Here is an 11391-nt window from a genome sequence, read left to right as displayed (position 1 = left end):
TCACACGTTCAGCCAAGGCTAAAACCGGGGAAGCCTTCCTCGGCTGTCCAGGCAGCCATTCTACCACCCGGGACTGGAAGAGTTCCCGGCGGTCATGAAGAAACCACCCCCTGGTTTCCCACTGTTTGAAGGCGAGCTGCAGACTGGCTCTCAAGAAGAGGCGGCCGGCTCGGCGTTCCCGCCCTAGCAGAAGCGCGCAGCCGGGGAACCGGGAGCTCGCCGTGCCGCCCCCGGCAGCTGCCCGCCCAATGGCTCGCCACCTGCGGCTTGGCCGCCCGCTTCTTTGCCAGGCGGCTCTCTCTCGGCCAAAGGGAAGAAGCCAGGCCGGGCCAGGAGGCGGGTGGAGGGCGCCCGCCTGCTTAGCCGAGGGCGACTTCCCCTCCGCCCCGAGCTTGGCGCCTGAGCGGAGTTTCCGTCGCGATGGACGGCGAGGCAGGCGGCGAGAAGCCCGACGACCGTTACGGTAAAGGCGCGCCGGCACGGCTGCCGGGGTGGCGGCGGGGGGCCGCGGCAGCCTCTGGCCTGGGTGGGTGGGAGGGAGGGAGGTGGCCGCCCTTTCCCCGCGCGGGGTTTGGCCGCGCCCTAGAGACGCTCGGAAAGGCCGGGGAGCTGCCCCGGGTGGGAGGAGGGCGAACGGGAGCGCATCTCCCCGCCCCCGAGCCCCTGTTCTAGGCCGCGGCTTCTGGGGAGGCTCCTTGGAGCTGAGCCGGGGTGGGCAGGGAGGCGCCCAGGCTCAGGCCGGCCTGCGATGTGGGGATGGCTGAGGCGAAAGCGCTCCCGCGGGCCGCGCGCGCCTGGGCGCGTCCGGCTGAAATTGGGCGGCGGCGGCGGCGGCGGCTGTGTTGCTCTTCGCGCGGAGCAGTCCCAGCCGGACCCCTCGACTAGGACAAAGAAAGCCCCTCAGGGGGCGGAGGCCGGGCCTTTGCCCCAGGGCAGGGGAGACCCGCCGACATGGCTTGGCTTAAGGGCGTGAGGCTGGGAGCCGCTAGCAGACCGTGCATGTTAGGGAGGAGCCCGGAGCCTCCATCAGGCCAGGATCTGGCGGCACTTCTTTTCTCTCTCTCTCTCTCTCTCTCTCTCTCTGTGTATAAGTTTTTGTTTTAAAAGAAAAGATATAACAATGGAAAGTGCATAAGAACTTATACAAGCCCTACATTTGAATTTAAATTAGGCTAAGAGAAAGATATATTCAGAGTAAATAACAACACAACTAAATTATATAATAGCTCTCTCAGCCTCTCTCCTTAAGGGAGGGAATTACAGGACTTCTGACTGACAGACCAGCTCTTTCAGGGGGAATGCAGCCCCCTCCAGGACAGGACAGAGGCCTCGCAGAGGCCAACAGCATTTAAGCCTTGTCTGGATTCAGTTTGTGTGTCATGTGCCATCAAGTCGCCTCTGACTGATGGCGACCCTATGAATGAAAGACCTCCAAAACGTCCTCTCATTAACAGACTTGCTCAGATCCTGCAAACTGGAGGGTGTGGCTTTTATTGAGTCAAGCCATTTCATTTTGGGTCTTCTTTTCCTACTGCCTTCTACTTTTCCTAGCATTATTGACTTTTCCAGAGCATCTTGTCTTTTCATAATGTGGTCAAAGGATTCAGTTTATTGGCCCTCATTTGTCCCATTGCTTTCTCCCAGGCACCATCCACACCTAATAGCAGAGCACAAGGAATCAATCTTTTGTGTATCAAGTACATTTTTATACCTTCTTCCAGTGCCCTCATAATGGTGCATGTGGTTCTCCTTTCCTCATTTTTACCTCACAGCAACTCTGTGAGGCAAGTTAGCTTTAGAGAGAGCGAGTGGTCCAAGGTCACCTGGCAAGTTTCATGGAAGAGTATGGACTTGAAACTGACACCCCTAAATCCTAGTCTGAGACTCTAACCACTGTACCATGGTCATAGATCCAGAGGAGTGAGCCAAGTTAGTCTGTAGCAGCAAAATAGAAAAGAGTCCTGTAGCACCTTTTAAGACTAACCAACTTTACTATAGCACTATACCATGCTGACTCTTTTATTTGTATCATAAGCACAAAGGAAGAACTAAAAGTTCAGCAGAGCAAAAAACTCAGCAGGTGGCTCCACCCTAAGAGCTTGGGTGTCACACGCACAATGCTACTTGCAAAGGAAGCAACCATGCAAAGAACCTGGGGAGATGGGTGGCTCAGGCCTTTAAGCATCTGAGTGGCTAGTGGAAGGCTTGGGCGGCTGGTATGGCTACCAAACAGGCCAGTGCTGCTATTGCTGCTGGGTACTGTGGCTGAAAGCCACCTTTACTACAAGTCCTGCAGGCCCAGAAGTTTTGTTGCTGGCCACCCTCTTCCTCGGGTCCTTCTCCATGGCTGCTGCTTCTCAGCATGCCATCATTCATCAATAGGATGGAGGGCAATTGTGAGCAAATGAGTGAATGCCTGCATTGGCTATTTAGGATCCTTTGTTGCTGTAGCTCACAGGGCCTGGAGCCTGTACCCAGCTGGGGCTTTGGAGTGGCAGTCTTAAAGTTTGTGTGTGTGTGATACTGCATGCGTATACCTTCTGGGACTTCCCTGTACTCACCATTCAGGTGTGCACAACATACATGCATACTGGATAAATAGCTATTAAAGGAAAGAGCAGGGGATGTGACTGACTCACAGGCTGGTCAAGTCAACCTAGGCCAGATGGTTGGCCAACTTTGGATCTGCTCCATGTCCACATGGCAGCTGTCTGGACCTCTCTAAAGGAAAGGGGGGATATAAGTGTCCTAAATACACCATTGGTTTGTCAACATTAAAGTCATGTGGGTGCAGATCCGGGGCTGGCTCTCACAATCTTGGCCACTGACAGTCCGGCGTTGGTATTGGTCAGCACGTGATGGCAAGGAGACCCAGAGTGCTGCTCTCAAAGTGATGGTCAGTTATGTGTGGTAGATCAAGATGGGTAACCGTGTTGGTCGGTCTGTAGCAGTGGAAAAAAGCAAGATTCCTGTAACACTTACAAGACCAAGAAAAATAGTGGTAAGGTAGGAGCTTTTGTGAGCTACAGCTCATTTCTTCTGTGTGCTTCTGCTAAGGGGCTACATGGATAGGGGGGCGGTCCAGGAGGTTGTGGCCACCAACAAGGCCTCCACAAATAAAAGACAAAAGATGTGTGGTTATGCAGGAACACCTTTTCCCCCTAAACGAAGATAAGAGGTAAAGTATGTGTAGTTGTGGATTTATGGTCTTGCATAAATCCAAGTTGACAACACTTTGAAGCAAGGAAGGTCCTCATGCTGAAGGACAAGAGATGGCACAATGAGGACCACTCTGAGATTTTTGTACGATCAACACAAAGGCCATCAGATGAAGGCCAATATCTTTTTGATCACCAGGTAATTTTTTCTGTGAAATTTACCATCATCACAGCCAAGAAATTGCTTGTTGATTTGGCAGAAAAACAGAAGACCTGAACTGTCTTTTTATTTGACATCTAGGAACAAATTGCACAAATAGCAGCAACACCCTCCACTTCCCCAAAACATAGACCTGCCTATGTTGATGCAAGTTGTACTGTCTGAAAAGAGGTTCTCAGGACTGGGGGATGGCAGAGAAAACCTGATGGTGGATTTGAGAGTCAAACTCTTAAGCCTGCAGTGGTTTCAACAGGGACACCCAGAGCCAAATATTTTATTCCTAGCTTCTGCTGTCCCGGGGGACTCTGGATTTCATTAGGTAGTGAAGGGAAAAGAAGCAGTTCTACAATTCCTGTAGGCAGCCAGATTTTACCATTTTAAAGGCAGTGGAAAGGTAATGGGAGAGAGGGACATGTTACTCCGCAGAGGAAGGTGGGACACGAGGGAACTCACATTCCAGGAACGAAGGCATGCCAGAGACCCAGGGCTGGAGATGGCCACAAAGCAAAGCAGCCTAACTTGCCAGGTAATCTTTTGGTCAACAAACAATTATTGTGGTACTAATTCGGCTCTTTCAAAATTGGCTAATGGTTACCCTTCCTTTGACAGGGTACAGGTCGAGGCTGTAAGGAATCACACAGCAGCTCAGGGAGTGTGCAAACACAGGTGCTAATGGAGTTAAACCTGAGTTTGGGGGTGGAGCTTGAGGGGGAGCAAGTTCTTAAATGTGGGGGTGTGCTATTGCTCCCACAATCAAAACTATGAGGCATATCTCAAGATGGAGGGGGTGGTAAAGGGAGAGACTAAAGTGGGATCGGTTGTAATAATTGGCAGTATCAACTAACCCTCCCCTTGTGAAGTTTCCCTTTACAATAATGTATGCTTGAGTGATGCCATAACAACAGGGTTTCTCAATATCATAAATGACTGTGCCAAACAGAGGAGCTGGTTCCGAGTGGGGCTAGAGACCTAGTATGAGATGCAGGTGGTGTTGCACCAGTTTAGAACGGTGACTACAGTGATGTTAGTGTTCCTTGAATCAGCGTGGCCAGATTGGCAGTCGCCAAACAGAGGGAAAGCCTACAGGTAAAAAGCATTTGGGGCCACTGTAGACACCAGTAACAGAGCTGGGTCCAAGATCTTCATGGTATCTGTCAAAAAAAGTTGGACACTATTTACAATGCAATCCGGAGTTACTCCAGTCTAAGTCATTAAAATCAATGGCCTTAGACTAGACTAGCTCTGCATAGGATTGTTGTGTTAAAGTGGGTTGTAAGATTGTCTTCAAAGCATATTTCTTTCTTGAACCAGCATCACCTCCACTGAGTCAAGATCCAATTTTGGTATATTCTTTTTTTTAAAAAATTTTTTAGAAATTTTTTATTGGTGAGTATACTTTTCAAATTCAATGCATACATTCCCTCGGTATCTAATTAACCCTATCCCCCACCCTTTTCCTCCCCCCTCTCTATCGACTTCCAACAGCTTTCCAACCCTTACCCCCTCTTATTACTTGATAATTCCCTTAGTCTAAGCACATTCTAATTTTTTTTCCAGGAATTCTATCATATATATCAAATATCCTATCATTATAGCATGCTTCTATCAATTATACTATCAAATATTCTATAATATCTATCAATTATACTATCAATATAGTATAAATTTTATACCCCTCAATATAGCAGACCAGTATAATATAATATAATATAATATAATATAATATAATATAATATAATATAATATAATATAATATAATATAATATAATATAATATAATATAATATAATATAATATAATATAATATAATATAATATAATATAATATAATATATAACAAAAGTCTTAGTTTAAACATATTCTATTTCTTTTAAACATATATTCTATCAAATATACTATTCTTTAAAAAATCAGTTCTAAATTTCACCCCTCTTCTGCTATGTTATAATCCAAGCTTAGATTAAAATAGATATAAATTCTTAATGGTAAAGTCACTTCTCTCTTCTGTTTAAAATGTCTTATTTCAAAAGTTCTCAAACTGCCACAGTTCTCCTTTCACATCGCATTTTTTTCCCAAAAATTGTTTCAGTTTCGCCCAGTCCGCCAAATACTGTCCCGGATCCAGGTCTTTAAGTTTTCTTGTCATTTTATCCATCTCTGCCATGTACAGCAATTTGTAAATCCAGTCCTCTACAGTAGGTACTTCTTGCACTTTCCATTTCTGCGCATACAGTAATCTTGCGGTAGCTGTCATATAAAATAACAATGTTCTATTTTGCACTGGAACATTCTCCATTCCCAAGTTTAGTAGCAGCAGTTCTGGGTTCTTATTTATTTGGGTTTGTAACACCTCATTAATTACTTCTATTATATCTCCCCAGTACTGCTTCGCTACTTCACAAGTCCACCACATATGGTATAATGATCCTTCGTGCTTTTTGCATTTCCAGCACTTATCTGACATTTTAGCGTTCCCCAGCGCAATTTTCTTCGGTGTTAGGTACCATCTGTATATCATCTTATATACATTTTCTTTAATATTCGTACACGTTGTAATCTTAATTGTATTCTTCCACAAGTGCTCCCATGCCTCCATTGCTATTTCTTTATGAAAATTTATTGCCCACTTCACCATCTGTACTTTCACTGTTTCATCCTCAGTGTACCATTTTAGAAGTATCTTATAGATCTTTGAGATTTGTTTCTTGCCTTCTTGTAGCATTACTTCTTCCAATTCTGCATTTTCCATTCTTATTCCTCCCCTTGAACAGTCCGATTTGTAAAGATCCCTTATCTGTCTGTATTGAAACCAACTATAGCAAGGAGACAATTCTTCTTGTGACTTTATTCTTAATGTTGAATATTGTATTTGTGTTATCTCCTTGTAAGTTAAACATTGCTGTTCGTTCTCGACAGTTCTCGGGTCTATTACTTCATACGGGACCACCCAAGAAGGGATTTGATCTTCCAGATACATCTTATATTTCTTCCAGATTGTGAAGAGGCTTCTTCTAATATAGTGATGCAGAAACAGAGAGTCCGCTTTTATTTTATCGTACCATAGGTATGCATGCCATCCAAATATTTTCTTATAACCTTCCAATGCCAGAAGCTTGCGATTTTTCAACGTTATCCAATCCTTTATCCATGTCAAACAAATTGCTTCATAATACAGTCTTAAGTTGGGCAGTTGCAAGCCACCTCTTTCTTTCGCATCCTGTAACACTTTCATTTTAACACGTGGTTTCTTGCCTGCCCACACAAAATTCGAAATTTTTCTTTGCCATTTTTCAAATTGCTTAGAGTCTCGAATAATCGGAATCATTTGTAACAGAAACATCACACGAGGTAGAACATTCATTTTTATTGTCGCGATTCTGCCCAGCCATTATAAATTCAACTTGTTCCACTTTATCAAATATCTCTCTATTTGTATCCACAATTTCTCATAGTTGTTCTTAAATAAGTCTATATTTTTTGCGGTTAGTTCAGTTCCCAAATATTTTACTTTGTTTGTTACCTCGCAGTCCGTTAATTCCATCAGTTCTTGTTGTTTCTTTGGTCATATTTTTGCATAGTATCTTCGACTTCTTTTTATTTACAAAAAAACCAGCCAGATCTCCAAATTCCTTTATCTTCTTTATTACCTTTGGCATATTGTCAATTGGATCCTCTACAATCAACATTATGTCATCCACAAATGCTCTGACCTTGTAGGTAAACTCTCTTATCGTTATACCTCGGATTGTGTCGTCCTCTCGTATCTGAATCATAAATATCTCCAAAATCAATATGAACAGCAATGGAGACAATGGGCAGCCTTGCCTTGTGCTTTTGCTTATTTTCAGTTTTTTTGTCAAATCGTCATTCACTACAATCGCTGCACTTTGGTCTTTATAAATTCCTTTAACTGCTTGTATGAACTTTTCTCCCATTTGCAGCTTTTCCATGGTGGCGAACATAAAGTCCCAGTTCAGATTGTCGAATGCTTTTTCTGCGTCTACGAAAAAGAAACCAACCTCCTTATCACAATGCTTATCATAGTATTCAATAGCATTTATTACTGTTCTCAGATTGTCTTTAATTTGTCTATTAGGTAAAAATCCCGCTTGTTCATCTGCAATGAATTCCGACATCCATCCTTTAGTTCTTTCCGCCAACACCTTTGCAAATATTTTATAATCATTGTTCAACAGTGAAATTGGTCTATAATTTTTAACATTAGTCAAATCTTGTCCTTCTTTTGGAATCAATGATATGTTAGCCTCCTTCCAAGAATCAGGAATCCCTTGATCCTGCATAGCACCATTCATCTCCTCTTTCAGGAGAGGTGCCAATTCTTGGCCCATTATTTTATAAAATTTTGCCGTTAGTCCATCCGGGCCTGGCGCCTTCCCCAATTTCATTGATTGAATAGCTTCTTTTATTTCTTCTTCTGTCACTTCCTTATTCAATTTCTCTTTCCATTCTTCAGAGAGTGTCGGAAGTTTCATCTTATCTAAATATTCTGCAATTGAATCTTTGTTCACCTCTTTTTTTTGGTATAATTTTGCATAAAATTTAAAAAAGGCTCTACTAATGGCGACTTGATCACTTAATAGCTTATCATCTTCTCGTATCGTACTGATAATTTTCTTCTCCTTCCTCTTTTTTAGTTGCCATGCCAAATATTTCCCAGGTTTATTTGCACCTTCAAACGACCTCTGATTCATCCTCTTTAAATTCCACTCCAATTCTTTATTGTTCATTGCCGATAACTGTTCTTGCAATATTTTTATATCCTGATATATTTTCTTTTTGCCTGGTCTATTTTTGAGCTGAATCTCTTTGGCTTTAATTTTTTCCATAATTTCTTGTCTTTTCTCCTCCTTTTTCCTCCTGTCTCTCGCATTCAAGTCCATTAGTATCCCTCTGATCACGGCCTTATATGTGTCCCAAACCTTATTTGTCGATACTTCTTTATTCAAATTGTATTGCAAAAAGAACTTGGTCTCTCTTTGCAGCAACACAATATTATCTTCCATTTGTAACAGGTCTTCATTTATTCTCCATCCTCTTCTTTTAGTATTCTTACCAAATTTCCACACAATTGGATTATGATCTGAGCCTATCTTTGGCATTATTTCCACCTCTTTAGTCCAGAGCGACAGTTCTTTGGAGGCCCAGATCATATCAATTCTTGATAGTGTAGAGTGTCTTGTATATTGTCTATTCTTGGGATACTGTCTCCTCCATACATCCTCTAAACTTTCCTGTTTCGTGATTGCAAAAAATGACTTTGGTAATAGTCCTCTTTTTTTTGTGTAGTCTTAGATTTCTTGTCTTCCTCCAAGTTTGTAACTCCATTAAAATCGCCTGCCAATATTATTTGATCATAAGACAGTTCATCTAACTGTTTTTGTAAGTCCGTAAAAAATTTTTCTTTTGCACCATTAGGTGCAGGTATATTCTTTCTTAGCCGCCTGATCACAGCAGTCAGGCACTAGCCCAGGGCAGAGACGGCTGCACTTGGTGGCTTATTTAATGATATATAAAACTATGGTATTCCCCATTACTATGTATGAATGTGAAAGTTGGACAGTGAAGAAAGCTGACAGGGAGAAAATGGATTCATATGAAATGTGGTGATGGAGGAGAGTTTCGGGGATGACATGGATGGCCAAAAAGACATATAAGTGGGTACTAGATCAAATCAAGTCTGAATTCTCTGTAGAAGCTAAAATGGCAAAATGGAGGCTGTTGTACTTTGGTCACATCATGAGAAGACAAGATTCTCTGGAAAAGTAGACAGCAATAGGAAAAGAGGAAGAGACAAAATGAGATGGCTTGACTCATTAAAAGGAACCATGTCCTCCAGTTTGCAAGATCTGAGCAAGTCTATTAATGATAGGACATTTTGGAGGTCTCTCATTCATAGGATCGCCATAGCTCAGAGGTGACTTGATGGCTCATGCACACATGTGCGCGCGCGCACACATATATATATGTGGGTGAGATGTGAGCAGTGAGCAGTGTGAGATGCAGAAATCAATAAGTGAGGTTTTTCACAGTATGAATGTGGGACGTCACAACTGACATGCGGCAACTCCTGCTGGGGTTTTCAAGGCAAGTGAGAAGCAGAGGTGGTTTGCCAGTGCCTTCCTCTGCAGAGTCTTCCTTGGTGGTCTCCCATCCAAGTATTGACCCTGCTTAGCAACTCTGAAAGGGTCATGGATACCCTTTAAGAGAAATTTTGGCTCTGCAGTAGCAGGAGAACACAGTTCTAAGTAGCCAGTGCATGAAGTGGAGGGATTTATTTATTTTATTTATAACCTACCTTTTTCACTGAGACTCAATATGGGTTCCAGAATAGTAGCCGGGTGCTCATACAAGAAGTGAACATGAAGGCCCAAGAGAGAGCGATGAGGAATGGGTCACTTGCACTTTCTCCAATTTCCCTGAATACAGTTTTGAGGGAGATAACCAGATGGACAGTGGTGAAAAAAGGACTAGATGCATAAAGCAAATTAACTATAGTGGCAGCTGGAGTGTGCCCTAAACCACGAGATTTGAAGAAATTCTCTAGAACTTTAGACTGATTAATATTTCCTGGGAAGTTGGACTATAAGTCTTTCTGCATGAGACATCCACGGGTATGCTCAAGTGTAGAGAGACACAATGTTAGCTGGGAAGCATAGTTTAAAAAGACAGAGCCGGAGGAGATTGCTCCTCAGAGGGGTTGTCACTTTCATCTTTGCCTCTTGGAAGGGGAAGTGAAATTGACAGAGCGTTTGGGTTTGCCTTTTTAAACTATGCTTCCCGGCTAACGTATCTCCTTACACTTCAGTGTCCCTGTGTAAGATGTCTCGTTTAGTGGGTTCTCTGATAAAACATTGTTTTTGTAGCATTGTGTTTTTGTACCCTTTCAGGCTCTCTCCTCCCTTTCTGTATGGATTAATTCCTTTGCATTAAAAATCAGAAGGCCATTCAAAATGGAAAGGGTTCCAAGGTCAGCCAGAACTACTTCATTTTAGGGCTGAGGGAAGTTTTCTTCTGGGAACTTGATACCCAAACCACTTTCCCAAACCACCTTTACCACCAGCCAGTTTATTTACTTACCTCATTTATAACCAGCCTTTCTCCTTATTGGGGACCCAAAGCAGCTTACGACAACCCTGGGAGGTAGGTTGGCTGAGAATGTGTGACAGGCCCAAGGTCACCCAAGAAGTTTCCGTGGAAGAGTGGGGATTTGAACCAGGGCCTCCCATATCCTTCTCTGACACTCTAACCCAGGGCTTTTTTTCTGGGGAAAGAGGTGGTGGAACTCAGTGGGTTGCCCTCGGAGAAAATGGTCACATGGCTGGTGGCCCCACCCCCTGATCTCCAGACAGAGAGGAGTTGAGATTGCCAGCGGCGCGGAGGGCAATCTCAACTCTCCTCTGTCTGGAGATCAGGGGGTGGGGCCACCAGCCATGTGACCGTTTTCAAGAGGTTCTGGAACTCCGTTCCACCACGTTCTCGCTGAAAAAAAGCCCTGTTCTAACCACTTCACTATTCTGGGTCTCAGATGGTCTCAAGCTGACTTTGTCCAATTGTTGTATTGAACCAAACTGGTAACTCTCTTTTATGGCTTCTGGAAGTTGTTGCAGAAACAAAGTTTGCTGTTCTGACAGCTCTGTCATAGTAAATGTAACATTTGCAAAATTTGTATTGCAGACAACTGGGATCTGATACAGCTTTGTGTGTGTGTTAGGTTGCTGTCAACTTGCTTCTGACTTAGGGCAACACCATGTATTAACATCCTCCAAAATGTCCTATAATTGACTGCCTTGTTCAGGTCTTGTAACCTGGAGGCCACAACTTCCTTTACTGAATCATGTATCCTTGTAGATAAAATAGAGGGAGAAGGATATTGCAAACCGTCTTGAGTCCTTATTGGGGAAAAAATTGGGGTACAATATCTAAAATGCAGCGGCACGTCTTATTATGAGAGTGCCAAATAATCTAAAATGCAGCAGCGCGTCTTATTACGAGAG

General features: G+C 43.4%; 1 protein-coding gene across 2 annotated transcripts in view; it reads left to right on the top strand.

The window, feature by feature from the left end:
* The first annotated feature begins 321 nt into the window (after positions 1-321).
* SLC44A2 (solute carrier family 44 member 2) overlaps positions 322-11391 on the top strand; it is a 100437-nt gene continuing 89367 nt past the window's right edge. Inside the window, exon 1 of one of the 2 annotated variants that reach the window (XM_055002275.1) lies at positions 322-463. In XM_055002275.1, the coding sequence (XP_054858250.1) occupies positions 421-463 (43 nt within the window). In that variant the 5' untranslated portion in view covers positions 322-420. The remainder of the gene's footprint in view (positions 464-11391) is intronic. The other variant, XM_055002278.1, reaches the window with a different exon arrangement.

This window comes from Eublepharis macularius, chromosome 18 (genome assembly GCF_028583425.1).
Source record: "Eublepharis macularius isolate TG4126 chromosome 18, MPM_Emac_v1.0, whole genome shotgun sequence".
Classification (NCBI taxonomy): domain Eukaryota; kingdom Metazoa; phylum Chordata; class Lepidosauria; order Squamata; family Eublepharidae; genus Eublepharis; species Eublepharis macularius.
Note: the sequence above shows the minus strand (reverse complement) of the source record. Positions and strands in the feature narration are given on the sequence as shown.